Source organism: Gorilla gorilla, chromosome 8 (genome assembly GCF_029281585.2).
Source record: "Gorilla gorilla gorilla isolate KB3781 chromosome 8, NHGRI_mGorGor1-v2.1_pri, whole genome shotgun sequence".
NCBI lineage: Eukaryota > Metazoa > Chordata > Mammalia > Primates > Hominidae > Gorilla > Gorilla gorilla.
The window spans coordinates 98230214-98246499 of record NC_073232.2 but is presented as its reverse complement, the minus strand read 5'-3'; the positions used below and the strand labels follow the sequence as shown (position 1 = coordinate 98246499).

At 46.0% G+C, this 16286-nt stretch overlaps 1 protein-coding gene across 3 annotated transcripts in view; it reads left to right on the top strand.

Annotated features, from left to right (window-relative positions):
• Positions 1-16286, top strand: part of GRID1 (glutamate ionotropic receptor delta type subunit 1) — a 765377-nt gene that overhangs the window by 492510 nt on the left and 256581 nt on the right. For all 3 annotated transcript variants that reach the window (XM_031015574.3, XM_055353885.2, XM_055353886.2), the window contains one exon: positions 5055-5225. In XM_031015574.3, the coding sequence (XP_030871434.1) occupies positions 5055-5225 (171 nt within the window). The remainder of the gene's footprint in view (positions 1-5054; positions 5226-16286) is intronic.

The window sequence follows — 16286 nt, the reverse complement described above, 5'->3', positions numbered from 1 at the left end:
TAAATAATATGACAGAAATCAACCCAAATATATAAATTTATTTTACACTTTACATATTTGCTGTTACCTAGTAAATTTGAATATGTTCCTATTTTCTAATCAAGGAACTTTAATTCTAGATATATATCCTAAAGAAACTCTTACTCAAGCACACCAAGACACATGCACAAGACAATGTACATGGAAACTTTGTAATAGCAAACAAACAAAACAGTCAAATGGTAATCAACAATAGGGTGAATAAATTGTAATATAGTCATACAATGTGATTGTGCACTGCTTTGAAAATGAATAAACTAGAGCTGAGCTGCACCTATCAGCCATGAATCAATCACTAATGCTTAATGTTCAACCAGTGGTTATTAAATGGTGGTGAGTATTGGAATTATCTGGAAAGCTAATGGGGTACCCAGAGACGTTGCTTGTTGAAGTGGGACAGGACTGGAGTTTTGTAATTTTATTAAGTTCCCAAGTGATACTGATACACAACGAAGTTTGAGAAACAGCGTGTTAGAACACAGTTGCAAGAGGCATGCACATTGTTTAGCTTACCCAAAGCTAAACAGAATAAATGAGACTAAGCTGTATGTTATTTGGGTTACGCTACACTAATCAGAGCATGATGAAGGCTGCTTCTGTTAGGAGGGAGTAAGCATTTGAGAAGGAGGCATCCAACCAAGATGTGGGTAATATTTTATTTCTTAGCTTGATGAAAGGCACACTGAAATCATTTTATTATTCATATTTAATGTATGTAATGTTTGTACATAAGATATATTTCACAATATAAAGTTAAAAAGTAATAAAATACAAAAGGCTTACTTTGAGCCCGTGCACTCAGTGAGCATCTGTGTATGATGTGTTACTTTCGTTTGTGCTGCTGACTTGCTGACTTCTCATAGTGTTGTTTATACATTATCTTGCTTCTTCTGCTCATTGGCTGCACTACTGGAGGGAATCTTTGCCCAGGACAAAGGGAAAGTTTGTTTTCCAAGAAGCCACTTGGATTGCCCTCTGCACACTTAAGAAGGTCCCGAGGTCGGGGTGTCTCATATTAGTACAGAGACTGACCTGATGTGTGCAGCCAGGAAATGCAGCCTGGTGTGTGCGGCCTGACATCAGTGAGCAGGGAGTGGATGCATCCCTATACTCACCCCTGTGGCACTACAAGAGACCCAGGAGGACCAACAGGACAAAAGCAGGGTCTGGCATGAAACTGCTAGAACTGACTGATCACACAGGTTTGGGACTTAGGCAAGGAGAAAATTGACCTTTTTAATTGCCCCCAAGGAAGTGGGGAAGCTGCTTCTGTGGCTTGTTAGATTCTGATTGCAAATATCTCTGGATTGTACAGTAAGAATAATCCCACAAGTGCAAGGAGGTGGGTAGGAGTACATTGGCAGCCAGCATACATGCTCTGACCCAGAGCACATGGATGAAAACTGGGTTAGGGGAAACAGGAAGTTCTGCAAGGTACCTGCAGACCCTCACTGTGAGGAAGACATATGGCAGCTAATGGGTTGGAAAGGGAGCCTTCAAGAATTCCCAGGTGGGAAGAATGGAAAAGAAACAGTGCAGACTAGGGCAGCTGGGGGCAGGGGCTGAGCCCACTTGATGTGGTGGCTGCCCTTGGCCCACTTAGCCACTCACTCCAGGTGCTGCCCCAGGTTGCCAGGGAAAGTGATGGTTGTGTTTACAGAAAGGTACTGTGCAACTTTGTAAGTCAACTCCACTACAGATTTCCAGGGTCCTGCTTGGGGTGTAGTGGGGAGAGCTCAGTGCTGCCGATTCTCCCTCCAGAAAGTTGAGGAAGCAGGAGAAGTTTAATCAAAGGACTTCTAGGAAAATGGCCTGTTATTCCTACAGTGCCCTCTGCCATCAAGAGAATATGGGAAAAACGAAAGGCATGAGACACATCCAATTCCTCTTGGAGGTGTACTGGCTCTGATTCTCCCTTTTGTGCATAATTTAAATTAGGGTCTTCATGACCTCCCCAGGTCCTTTATATTCCATCTTTCAGGTAAAACTAACTAACCTACTCATTGCTTTTTCTTATATTCTTACTTCGTCTCAGATTAGAATGTGATTTCTCTTATTCTGTATCCTGTGTTCGGGGCAGGGCCTTGGTCACCAAGGCAGCTAAGAGCAGAGCCCAGGCTCAGCTGTGCCCTCTGCTCCCCTCTCTGAAGCCCAGCTGTGTTCTAGGCCCATTCCATCTGGTAGTCCTGAGATATGGACATTGTCAATTTCCCCACCTTTGACTGTCTGTCAGTTCCAATCTAATAAAATCATCTTCCCTTGAACAGACTTTGTCTGAAATACAGTTTAGTAGTTTAAGCCCAAATCCAATATGTAATAGCATTTTAGTTCTTTTGAAATCCCTGTAATTCAGTATATTTAGGAAATATTAATTATCCAAAAGGATACAATCCTTAATATTTTACTTTCTCCCAGACCCAGCACACAGTTTCAACTGACCAGGCTTCACACACATATCAGCTTCTTAAGACAGTTTCTGAAATACATTGTTTACCATCTTACCCTTAAAAATGTTATGTTCTTGTTTAAATGATTTTGAAACCCTCATCACTAATTCCCAGCCTCATTAGCTTCCTTTTTACCATCATATTGTCTCAAAGCTAGAATGTGTCACATGCAAGGAGAAAGATTTAAGACCTATTTCAAAATGTAGCTATTTGTAGTTAAAATTTTGTCTTGTAATTTACCGCTGACTTAGTCCCTTCTTAGAAAGAGTGAACCAGAGCTTTTCTTAACCTGGCTAGCCCTCTCTTCCATCACTGAAATTGTTGGCTTATACAGGCTGTTCCTGACTTAGAATGGTTTGACTTACAATTTTTTGACTTTACAATGGCATGAAAATGATACACATTCAGTAGAATACCCAGTTTAGTACCCATAAAACCATTCTGTTTTTCACTGTCAGTACAGCATTCAAGAAATTCTGTGAGATATTCAACACTTTATTATAAAATAGGCTTTCTGTTGGGTGAGTTTGCCCAACTGTAGGCTAACATGAGCATTCTGAGCAAGGCTAAGCTGCGATGTTCGTCGGCTAGGGGGATTAAGTGCATTTTTTATTTATGATATTTTCAACGTATGATGGGTTTGTCAGGATGTAAGCCCATCTTAAGTTGAGGGGCGTCTGTATGTGTTAGTTTCCATTTTTGTTGTACTTCCCATGTTGCACACAGCTACAGAGAAGGGTGCTCTCTTCTCTGCTCTCTCCTCCTCCAGTTTTGTTCCTCTCTAATCCTCTCTCCCTACCGCAGTCAGAGATTTTCAAAAATGTAAATCTATGGCTTGTTTGAGCCCAGATCCTTTCAAGAGCTCCTTGTCTCCCTTAATATTAGCATTTTGTGGGGTGTACTGACCCTCTGTTCTCCCATCTGGCCCTGAATGGGGCTCTAGCCCTGCCACTGACCACTGTTCCTTCTGCCCCACAAGCATTCCCTGCAGGGGACCAGTCGCTCTGTCCCTCCCCACGTCATCTAAGGCTTTAGCATTTCACACTCCCTGCTGCCTCTACCCTCTACCTGGAACAGGGTGCTATTGGCAGCTCCCTCCACCTTCCTTCCACAGCACCACCAACTCCTCAACTGCAACCCTGCCCTGCCTACCAGCGGCACTTTGGCTAGCAAGTTCCTCCTCCAGAACTTGTTAGCCAGAAACATCTGTATTAGTCAGGGTTCTCTAGAGGGATAGGACTAATAGGATAGAAGTATATATGAAAGGGAGTTTATTAAGGAGTATTGGCTCACAGGATCACAAGGTGAAGTTCCACAATAGGCTGTCTGCAAACTGAGGAGCCAGTCTGAGTCCCAAAACCTCAAAAGCAGGGAAGCCACAGTGCAGCCTTCAGCCTGTGGCCGAAGGCCTGAGAGCCGCTGGAAAATCGCTGGTGTAAGTACAAGAGTCCAAAAGCTGAAGAACTTGGAGTCTGATGTTCCCGGGCAGGAAGCATCCAGCACGGGAGAAAGATGGAGGTTGGAAGACTCAGCAAGTTTGCTCTTTCCAGCTTCTTCTGCCTGCTTTATTCTAGCTATGCTGGCAGCTGATTAGATGTTGCCCACTGACATTGAGGGCGGGTCTGCCTCTCCCAGACCACTGACTCAAATGTTAAAATCCTTTGGCAACACCCTCACAGACACACCCAGGAACAATACTTTGCATCCTTCAATCCAATCAAGTTGATACTCAATATTAACCATCACAAGTCCACCACTTGTCAGATTCCTCATGGAAGCCCTGTTCTGGAAAGAGCTCCTGTGGTCTCCTCCCCCTGCTATTTCTATGCTCCACAGTGGATCATACCAGGATGGGATGTTGTGAGCACTAAATGAGCTAATGTGAGCAAAGGGCTTTTTGTAGTCAATATGGACAGCACATAGGTTTCCTTAGCCCTGGAACTTGGCATAATCCATCCTAGGATGCCCATGAGATTTATGGGACAGGATAGGGCCTGATTTTTTCCTGGCTGTATCCACAGTGCTTAGTACAGAACAAACTTCAGAGATATAGGTAGATTTTGTGGAATGAATAGTGAATAAATGAATGGATATATTCTCAAAATTCATATGCAAATATTTTGTAAAATGAATGTAATTCTAGAAGAATTCATGGAAACTCATTGTATATTGATCAACTATGGCAGAGAAACCCAGCTTTCCCTGTCAGAATCAGGTAGGTGACTCCCAAAAGGAAAGTTAGCCTTTCTGTCTTGCTAATGTCTACCATGACCTTTTACGGCATTAGTTCCTAAAAGCTTCACACCTGTGGAAACCAGTGCACCACTGGTTTAGTCTCAAACATCTTTTTCTAGCCTTCAGGGAAAATGTTGACTAATCTTGTTTGCCTCTAAGGGATAGCAAGAATTATTTGTGAATAAGCAACTAATGAACTGTGTGACCTGGGCCCAATCCCTTGCCCTCTTTGGCATCAGCTTTTCAGGCTGCTGGCCTAGACGCCTCCTGATAGGTCTCTTGCAGAGATAGTTCATGAGTGGATGGTAAGCATGGGCCTGGTTATTTTTCTAGGAAATCAGTGACCCGGAGATCCTGGATCTGGTCCATAGTGCCCTTGGAAGGATGACCGTGGTCCGGCAAATCTTTCCATCTGCAAAGGACAATCAGAAATGCATGAGGAACAACCACCGCATCTCCTCCCTGCTCTGCGACCCCCAGGAAGGCTACCTCCAGATGCTGCAGGTCAGTGCTCAGCCTCTTCTCCCCAGTCCCCTCCACCAACAGTCTCACCCACACCCTTGGCCAAGGGAGACATGTGGGGGCCTCCTATTGCCACCAACTTCAATTACTAGAGCTCTGTCATTTGTTGAAATTGAAACCGGTTGACTGGGCAGTGTCTCTGAACAGCACTAGCAGACAATTATGCCTGTTGTCAGCAGACAGGGCTTATTGGCTCACCGGGTGTCTCTGGTATTTAAAAGTCACATGCATAGAGGGTAAAGAGATTCCTGTCTCTTATGTCTCTGTGATGACTGCTTTGTGGGAATGTGTTCATCTGGCAGAGCTGGGGATGGAGTCTTCTTTGGGAAGTGATCATTTTGAACCTGTTTTAGGTTCTTGTTAATATAGATACGACCCTTGCAAAGCAAGATGGGACTATCCCAGCACATTGGCTGAGTGCTGAGGCTTGGGTCACCCAGGACACTGTTGGATGCTCAGCTGAGCAGGGAGGGGCAGGACAGCAGGACCATAACATGGAACCCCACCCGCATGGTTCCTTCCAAGGCCCAGAGGTACCAAGTGTTTCTGGTCAGTCCTTCAACCCTAAGTATGTGCAATTGGCACTAGCTTGTCTTGGGCCTTGGAATACGATGGAGAGCTATGTGCCTAGTGTAAGAGGTGGTTTCTCTCTGGGTGTTTGGGAGCAACAGGGAAGTAGTGTGGAGAGTACCCACTGGCAGCCTCAAATCCACTTCTAGGTTAGGAATGTGGTGCCTCAGAAAACTTTCACTGATGCTTAGTGAGAGCACCAGGACAGAAGGAAATTTCTTCCACTTGGGTTTGTGGAAATTGCCCAGAAGTTTGTACATGTGATATGCTTGCCATTCAGCATTTGAAACTAGTTCCACCATCTTTATCCAGCCAGGCATGAGGGTTAGAAATTGGGGTTGCAGAACAGAGACGGCTGTATCTGCCACCTGAGTATCAGCCCCACCCCATAACATTTTGTTCTCACTGTATCAGGGGCCGCACATTTTGTGGAAGGGAATTTTTGGAATCTTGAGTAGGGTGTGGACATGTGTCAAATTTGCCAAAGGAATGAATCTACTCTATAATCTCATATGTGGAGAGAAAAAGGAAACATGCCTCAATGGATGGTAAACATGAGAAATGTGTTCTTGGTTGAGGTGGAAACACAGCAGACATTGATTTTAGCTGGAATAATCCCCATTCCACTAGTGTCTGTGCTCCAGGGAGCCCACCAGAGTGTCTGGGGTCTTTCTAAGGCGGTGGAGGGGTGGCCAAGAGAGTGGACCCAAGGCCCCTGCAGCACTCATGGACTCAAGAGCCCTGGACACCCGAGTCAGAGTGAAAGGCAAGAGTTTACGTTGAGTTGCTGCTGGTTTATTCTGCCTTCCTGTATATGGAGTCTGGAAGAAATGGCGAAGGCCAAGTAAGTTCCTCTCACTGTGCCTCTGTAGTCATGATTCCCAGCCTCCATGTGGGTGGAAATGGCCTTAAACAATGGGGCTCAGGGAGTGTGTGCCCATTCCCACCAAGTGCAGTGGGAGAGGGGAATCCCTTTGCTCTCTGTGGGGCCAGAGCCTGTGAGGGTCTCACTCCCTGCAGGGTCTTTCTAGCTTCTCTCTCCCTTGAAGGGCTTCCTTCCTCCCCAAATACATGGCACCCTTGCCTCATATGCCCTAAATCATTCTCTAGGTCTTAGTTAAACTGCACTCAGTCTCCTTGAAGAACAAAGATGGGGCCACTTTCCATGGCACAGAAGTGTCTGCAAAGGTTAGAGCAGGGGAAAGAAGAAAGTGCTTCTTGTTGAGGCCTGTGATGCCCCCTTTTGCTGTGGGTGAAAGGCGCAGGTGGGCCCTTTGGTTGCATATCAGACACATTGGATGCAAAAAGTCTTTTCACTGGAGGAGAGAGAAAGAGAGACTGAGGGGTTCAAAGGGGAATCTAGCTGAGGGCCTACTTAAATGACACGTGCCCATGGAGAGGAGAAACAAAGGCGCAGCTCCCAGATATGTGGCCGGACATCATCAAATGAGGTAAATGCAGTGTCAGATCCAGGAACCCTGGGACACTATGCCTCCCTCTGTTCCTGCTGAGACCCAGGCATTGCATAAAGAGCAAAGCTGAAGTGCAACACTACAGGAATCTTGTAGTAATAGCAGCAACAGTAAAAGAGGAATCAAGTCACCTGGGTTCAAATCCTGATAACTCTAGTTACTAGCCAATTATTTCATTATTATTACTTATTTATCATTCTGCACCTCAGTTCCCTCCTCTCTAAATTGGGGGTTAGAATATTATCCCCCAGAGTCATAATTAAAATTAAATCGGAGAACATACGGAAAGCATTCAGTTCAGAGCTGGCTATTAGCAGTACAGGTTGAGTATCTCTAACATGAAAATCCAAAATCTGAAGTACTCTGAAATCTGAAATTTTTGAGTGCCAAAATGACACTAAAAAAAGTGCTTATTGGGGTATTTCAGATTTTGCATTTTTGGATTAAGGATGCTCAACTGGAATTGGAATATAATGCAAATATTTCAAAATCTGAAAAAGAAAATCCCAAATAAAAACACTTCTTGTCCCAAGCATTTCAGATATGGGATACTTAACCTATTATCATAATTACTGAGGAGGTGGACAGGTACATTCAGGGTTTCCATGGAAAGGGTGAACATAGCCTTTTTTTTTTTTTTTTTGGTGTGATTTAGTCTACCTATCTCCAAGCATGCTTTTTCACTGCAGGTGGGAGGGCAGTTTCTATCTTTCCAGCCCCTTATCACAGGCTTTGTGTACCACTTACTGTCCACATCTCTCCCATGGGTACTCAATCATAGCTTCCTTGCTTGGGAGATGAGAGGCTTTGTATTTTAGGCTCATGTAGTTCTTTACACAAGGCCACAAGACCCTGCTCATTGAAGACCCTTGATAAGGAATTAAAGGATGAATCTATTAAGAATGCAGGTCTCAGTACAAGTTAAACTGACCCTAGATGCCTCTCTCTCTCTCTCTCTCTCTCTCTCTCTCTCTGTCTATATATATATATATACATATATATATGTATATATGTAAAACACTTTATTAAAGGAATCTCTGTCTCCATTTGTTGCATCTGCTTCCTTGCAAGGCAAGGAAGGAAAATGTGGATTTATTTATTCATCCTGCCCAACAACTACTTGGGCAGCTTGTAGATTCATCTCATTTACAAGCCATTCCCTTCCAGTTTCCTCCATAGCTATTACCACTTCTTTCTTTCTTAATGACGGTGTGGAAGGCAAACTAATTTCTACTAGCCTCTAGCTGTGAGATTTATCGAGAAGACTCTAACATGTTTAGAACAACTCAAGGAAAAAAAAATTATGTCATGGGTTATTAACTTTGTCTTGATGAAATTAGTGAAGATTCTTTTGGAAATGGAGCTCTCTAGTCCATCTTTCTTCCCCCCTCCCCACCAAATGGCTGCTCTTGGGAAGATCATTCTGGTTTAGAAGTTTCTGGGAGGACCAAGAACAGGGAATTTTTGCAAGAGTATCCATCCCTTGGCTTCTCTATTGAGCTGGCCTCAGAAACTCTGTCATCCTCTATGAGGCTTGTGGTCAGGGCTTTCTGTGCTCTAAAGCCAACCAAGAACTATTATAGCAAATCAGTTTGGTTCCTATTTAGCAGAAAGAAAGTCCCTTGGAAGAAAAATACCTAAATATGTGACCCATAGTGCTCCAAAATCTTTGCATTTGCCAGCATGCAGCACTGTTGTTTATTTTTCCCCACAAAGCACTGTCTTATTTGTGTGTTTCTGATTCTTGTTTCCTTGACAAGTTTAGGACTTGTCTGACTCAGCCAGTAATAAAAGTGATAACCAGTCCCTCAGAACCCTGAGACTTTGCTAAGATTTCACAGACATCTTTGCTCAGAGGAGAATCTGTAACGTACTCTGTCTCTGGAACTGTACTGCCCTGTGACATCAGGGCTGCAATTGAAGTAAGAGGCGTATTATCACATAGCCATCCCCCCATTTATATTCAAATGTGTTTCTAAGGGGTGACAGGCAAATGATGTAAACTGTGTTGTGTGGTCACTGTGGAGCTGGATCTCTGAATTAAGCTTTGGGGGCTAATGTGGTATTACCATAAAATGCTCCCTCAGGTTGAAATTTCTCTTCTTTGTGCATTTTAGAATTGTCGAATGGCTTGATTGAATCATTCCTCCTCTGTGCTGCACACACTCTATTAGAGGATTTCAACCCTTCTCCCTCTAATATCCCTATTTTTTAGGGTTTTCTGTACTCTTCCATGGCTAAAAGGTTTTTGTCAACCTGTTGGTAGAAGCCTGTCCTCTGGAGCTTCACTGAGCCTCCCCATACCAGCTACCTTGGATTTCATGTCACTTTCAATGGTTTACTTAGCCCTAAAAACCCATATGGGAGCATTTAACATGGAGAGTGGGGAAGGCTTTGTCGGAGACAATTGCGCAGGTGTTCTCCTTGGCTGCAACTGGCTGCTATTCTGGCTGCAGGTGGCCATGTGTGCATTTGGAGCCCAGGAAGCCTTGGGTGTGGACAGATAGCCCTCTTCACTCTTCACACCGTCGCCTCAGATTCAGCAGTGAGCAGAGCTCCCTGCATCCACTGTGCCCTCTGTTACCATCTGCTTCCTCCTGAGGCTTGGCTGTGGTGCCCTCTCCCAGGACAGCTGGACTGGCAGCAGTTTGGCAGAGACTACACCTGGCATGGATTTCTCAAGCTGTGACATCTGGGTGTCAACTTTTCCTCCCCGCTGGTCCCTCTGTCAGCTGCTTGTCTAACTTTGCTGGCCAACCACAACCTGTCTGAGGATTTGGTCAGAGGTCAGTTCCTGCTGTTTGCCTCTGTGATGTCTCCCTGAACAGTCCACTTTGCTTGATTAATGACAGAGGGAAGAGAAAACTGGGTTCTTCAGAAGCCTGGAGGAAATGCAGCCTTTCTTAATGAAAACATTTTCCACACTTCCAGCTTTGGTGTTGGGAGGATAATGGTCTGGTTCTGACCCTGGCCTGTGATTCATCTTCCTTCTCCTCCAAGAATGATTTTTACCTTGATAATGCGGATGCACAACAATTCCCTGGGCCCCAGAGCATAACAAATACTAGGCTGGAATACCCTAATAAAACGTGACTGAAGTCTCAGATTTACTACAGAGAAGGCATGTGCTGCTGCCAGGAAGGCAGACAGCCTGGCCACCTGGCAGGCACACACTCCTGTCCTCCAGGGGCCTCTCCCCCACCGATGGGGGCAGAGGTCTTAGCTGGATCGACCTGGGAGCCTGCAGCACTCCTGAGGAGCTCAACACACTTCATGGGGGGTTTATATGCTCATTATCTCTGGTCCTGATCCTGCTTCCAGGGACTCAATAACTGACCAGAACACCTGGGCTTCCAATGTGCCTGCCTCTACCCTGCCCAGTGCTTGCCCAGGTGGAAAGTCAGTGCCTTCCTGGTTTCAACAAGACAACAAATTCCCTTCTGCACAAGACATCCACTATGGTCTGAATGTTTGTATCCCTCCAAAATTTCCATGTCGAAACCTAATCCCCAAGGTGACAGTATTAGGAGGTGGGACCTTTGGGAGGTGATGAGGGTGGAGCCCTCATAAATGGGATTCGTGCCCTTATAAGGGGCTGAAAAGACCAGAGTTCTCCTCTTCCACTCTGCCAGGGCAAGATGAGAAAGCACCACTTATGAGCCAAAAAGCATGTCCTCACCAGACACAGAATCTGTAGGCACCTTGATCTTGTACTTGCCAGGCTTCAGAACGGTGAGAAGTTAAGTTTTTGTTGCTTATAAGCCACTCAGTCTATGTTTTTTTGTTACAGTGACCTGAGTGGGCTAAGGCAGCCTTCACGTCTCCTCAGGAGCCTCAGAGCCCAGAGCCGGTGTTGTACGCGATGGGGAGTTGGGTGGGGCATTTGCATTGTAGCTGCTCAAGCAGGATTCAGCCTTCGAAGCCCCTCCCCGCTGGGGAATGTGCAGTGTTTCTGAGCACTGCTTCCCTGCCCCCAGTGCTCCATTATCTCCTCATCTTGCTTGCTTCCCTGCCCTCCCTCCATTTCCTCCCTCTGGGTCTTGGTTCCTTATTTTCTCATGAAGATCAATTTAACAGTCTCACTGGTGGCCTTTGCTCCTGCTGCCACAAGGTATTTTCCTAAATAAAATATAGTTACTGATGTAATAGAAATTCTGGTAATAACTTTTTAAAAAAATCTATTTTTCCATCCCTGGTCCTCAGTCAACTTCTTGTGACTCATCTCTAATTATCCAGCAGCCAAGAGTGTCCATCTGGGTCTCTCAAGAGCTGCAAGCCCCCAACAAGAGCTCACGGCTGAGTTCTCTCCTGCTTCCCAGAGACGCCTCCTACCTTTCCCATTATCTTTCTGAGGACCCACCTCCTGCATGGGTAACTGATGTTGGAAATTTATACCTTGCCAGGATCCTGCTATCTCAGGGAAATGCATAGCCTGGGATTCTGGTGGGAGATGGCCAATTCTACATTTATTCACACAGAGCTCCCATCTCTTTCCCCAGCAGCCTCTATCCACCACTACTTGTCTTCTAAGAAGAGGCATCTTTTTTGCAAATGCCTTGACATCTCTTTAACTTTATGTTTCTAAGAACATGTTTAGAACTGTTATTCAACTTTCAGTAATTGCATAAATACCCATTTATGCATTTGTTATGCATTTCTTCTTATGTTAGACCTCTCATAAATGTTCCTTCCTAATTCTTATAAACCTCTCAAAATTGGGAATTTTAATTTCCACGTTGTAGCAGGTCCTGATTAGGGAAACTGGCATGTGCACAGGCTCAGAGGCCTGAGAGAGCAGGGGAAGAGTTCATTGTGCCTGGGGCAAGGGGTGAGAGGCAAGAAGTTGGGAAGTAACTTGGAGGGGACAACAGCGACTGGGGCTCTGCCCTTGGTGATGTGATGTGGAAGACGTGTATCTGAGAAAGGCAACTCTGTGCAGTGTGGAAAGGGAGGATCTGAGGCTGGAGACAGGTTAACCAGTGGTTACCATCTCCCTAGGGAAAAATAAGGGCACCTGAACTCCACCCCCAAAATGGGAGGTGACCATTGAGTCCTCACTCAATTGAGTCCTCATCTGGAAGCTTCTCCAGGACTGAAACCCCTGAGCTGGTCAGAGGGTGGAGTGCAGAGCACGTGCCTTCCATGGATGCTGGACTGCAGCTGGCCTTTGTTCCAGCCATACCCTGCCTGCCTTCCCCACCTCCCCTGCACACCTCGCTGATCTCATTGCAGAATCCACTGTGCCAAAGGCTCCTGTGGCTGAACCAGCCTTGCTATGTGAATGTCTGGCTTTTGACTGCAGCAGGCCACACTGTCTCCCTCTCAAGAACCAGAGTCAGGGTATTATAAAGCTTCCCCCTCCACCCTCCACCACACAACACACATTCTCTGAGCCTTCCTGTGTTGGTACCTTTTATGAAACATCCTAGGGGCAGAGAAGTGGCCTTTCCCTTAAAGGGCAGCCCTGCAACACGTCAGATCATGTAGCCCTGAAAGGTGTGGCTCAGACCCTGGGGGCTGTGGCAGCTGTGGCTGTGCTGCTGGGGCCTGGAGGAGGCCAGGGACATGTACACGGTGCTCAGGTGAGCAGATTTCAGGTGGGACTCGGAATTAATATTCAGTGCTGATTCTTGCTTGATCTCTGACCCTCAAGCTATAGGTGTCAGACATGATCCCTTTGTGCCTTTGGAAGGCTTTAGGGACCCAAGGGGCTTTGTGGGAGAGAATGAGTGGTGTTGGAGGATACAAATGCATTTTCACAGTAGTCCTCATGTTCTGCATCCAGACTGGTGCTGACCCCAGCTTCTGGGGACATCCCTGGAGGAGCTCTCAGCTCATACATATTGAAATCTGGAAGCTGCATAGATATTTTATTTGCCTCTTCTATTCATTTCTGTCTCTGCTCCCTCTAAAGATGAAGATGCATGCAAAGATCTTAGAATAGTACTTGGCACACAGGGGTATTACCATCTGCATTCCACAGGTGGGTAAATCAGGGCTGCCACATTGTACCTGTCCAGGGGCCCAGATCACACTGTATTTTATTGTTATCAAGATAAGTCTCAGAGTGTTCAACAGCTTTTTCAACATCACTCAGCAAATGGATGCTAGTGGAGATCTACTTCACTCGTTCAATCAACATTTATTGAGTGCTTGCTGTATCCACGCACTACTGTAGAGACCTGGGGTCCAGCAGTGAGCAAAGCTGGTCCAGGCTGGAATGAATCCAAAGCTGTTGCTGATCCTATTAGAACACTTGCCTAAGCTGCAACCCTAGTGTGAGAGTCGTACTGTATGGTAATTAGTGAGAGGAACTTGCCGTAAATCTCTGGAGTGGCTAAATGAAACCATCCAGTCCCTCTTCCAGCTCTCTCCTCACTTATAATAGAGCCCATGAGCTCCCAGGAAGGCCTCAAGCCCTTTTTCTGGCTTCTGTCTGGCCTTGACTTCACTCCCTCTAGCATCTCTGACCTGGATCGATCCAGGTATTTTGCTTTGCAGCCAGGTCTCTCCTCTGCCATGCCCATGGCCTTGACACTCTGACCTCTCTTTTGCTTCTCAAATTTACTCTTACCTGGAATGCTTTTTTGGTTCCTGGAATTTTACGCTGCAGTGTTCCTAGGTCACCCAGAGCCCTGGGCTCCTGCTTGCATGGGGATGAGGGTTTAAATAGTGACAGCATCTGCTTGCTTGCCTTACCTTTGCTAATGGACTCTGTACTGTGCATAACCTACAATATAAGGGAGGGAGGCAAGGACTTCTCCAAGCCGGGCCTCATTCTCTGCACCTGTGGCCTGTGACTCCAGCCTGGGCTGTTGGCCCCTGGTGGTCAATGACGAGTGAGCATCCATGCATCTGGGAGCCTCTCTCCTTCCAGACTTCCTTCTCAGGGGCTTGGCATGACCAACCCTGACACTGATATCCAGCCATCTTCCCTGAGGAAAGGCTTCTTTTATGTTTATCAGGCTCTGGAGAGGGCCCCACGCATAAACTGCCTTTCTACCATCTACTTGTGATTTTTTTCATCCAAGAATCCCTTCTCTGAATAGGTTGTGAGGTTAGGGCCTTTCCTACCCTCCGCATCCCCACCAGTGAACTGTCAGCTAAAGTCAGTTTGCACAAAGTAGGTCATCTCAGTGAGGATGCTGAGGTTGGAGAGAAGATGGGGGAGCCACAGATTATTACTGCAGTGTTAGATTATGCCCAAGGCAGGGAGAGACAACATCTTACCAGGGAAGAGTTAGGAGTAAGTGGAGTAGATGGAAACAGCTCCATGGGAAGATCAAGAAGATGTTTTGAGGAGGTTTTAGACAAGAACAAATTGCTGTTTGAACAAAGGAGGCTCTGTCCAAAGTCAAAGTTGGAGGGATAAAATCTCTTTTATCTGCTATCCATTTTCTATAATTTCTCTTTTTTGTAAAACATGGTTAATGTATGCCTTCTGAGAAAATCCATCCATCCATCAATCACTCCATGCATCCATCCATCCATCCATCCATCCATCCATCACTTCATCCATCCATCCATTTACCTATACATCTACACACTCATCTATCCTTCCATTTGTGCATACGTGTGTCTACCATGTGTTCGGCCATGAAACATACATTAAGCACCAGCTATGTGCTTTGATTGGTGCTGAGTTCTAGAGATAGTACTTAAAGAGCTCAAAGTTTGCTAAGATAAACACATTCATGAGCTGGCAACATATATAATGGAAGAGGGGTACATCTAGGGTGATATGTGGGCAGTGGGAAGGCCTGCCTATCTATGTCTGGAAAAGAGCATTGCTCAAGCCTGTTCCCATGAACTGGGATGTATTCACCCTTCCAAGCAGACATACTTGTGGGAAGACTGAGGGCTTCCTTTGGCCTTTCTGAGTCATGTCCTGCTTTTTCCTCTTTGTTCAAGACCTCTCTGCATTCATACATTTGTTGAGTACCTTAATTGATTGTGAATAGAAGTGCTGAAGTGAAAGGGAGATTCCACTGGGTTCTGGTCAGAGCCACAGATGAGCTGGTGCTGTGGACTCTGCCCTGATGTGTGAGTGTGTGGATGGGTGGGGGTAGGGGTCAAAGAGACCTGGCTGGTTAAATAGCATCAGCTATCAGTTGGTGGCTGGTAGACCCATGAATGTCTTGAGAAGGGAAATCTTCCCATCGTTAAGGATTCTCAGCTTCAAGTTATTCTCTTGGGAAAAGAAAGAAAAAAACAACAAACCAATTCTAAATGGCTTATATTCCTTATAACAACATCTCCATCATGGGTTTGTTTTCCAGAGGGGAGGAAGACTTATCAACACATGCAGTGGCGGGGGCTCCTGAGGGCTGGGGAGTTGACAGCAACAAAGAGTGAATTAGTCCTGCTCATTGAGGAAATGCTCCTCTAGGCCTCAAGTGGCTGAAGGCACAGATCTGTCATGGTGTTCCCTGTGCAGTGAGGGGGTGAGCTCCCGGTGGGTGGTGGTACTTAGTTTTCCCCCTGCTGTCAAGTAAGCTCTTGTGTGCTGCAGGCCCCTGAAGAAGGTCAGCCCAGGCACTGACCTTCTACTCCCCCTCAGCTCAAGGCTCTTGCTTTAGCACACTCTTGACACCTCTGCAACATCTGGCCATCCTCCACCTACCTGTTACACCTACAGAATGCAGAGGCCCTAGGCATGCAGCCCACAATGGTCAGAGCTGGGGGACAGGACAGTGGCAGACAGGACAGAGCTCTTCAGCAATGGTCTGTGCACAGGGATACCTACAGGGGAGGCAGTCAGCTCTGCCTGTATGTAACATGCTGGGAATGGCCCTTGAGGGCTGGACGGGCATGACGGGGCAGATGTTTGTGATGCCTTGCACCTCCTATTGGCTCATCTCAGACTTCAGCTTCAGTTGCTGGAGAGTTCGCGCCACCTAACTTCTGATCTAAGGTTCTGCTTTTGGAGCATCTGGACTAAGAAACATGAGGAAGTAAATTGCAGGCAGAGAACAAGGCACAGAGGTGTTGTGGTACAGGG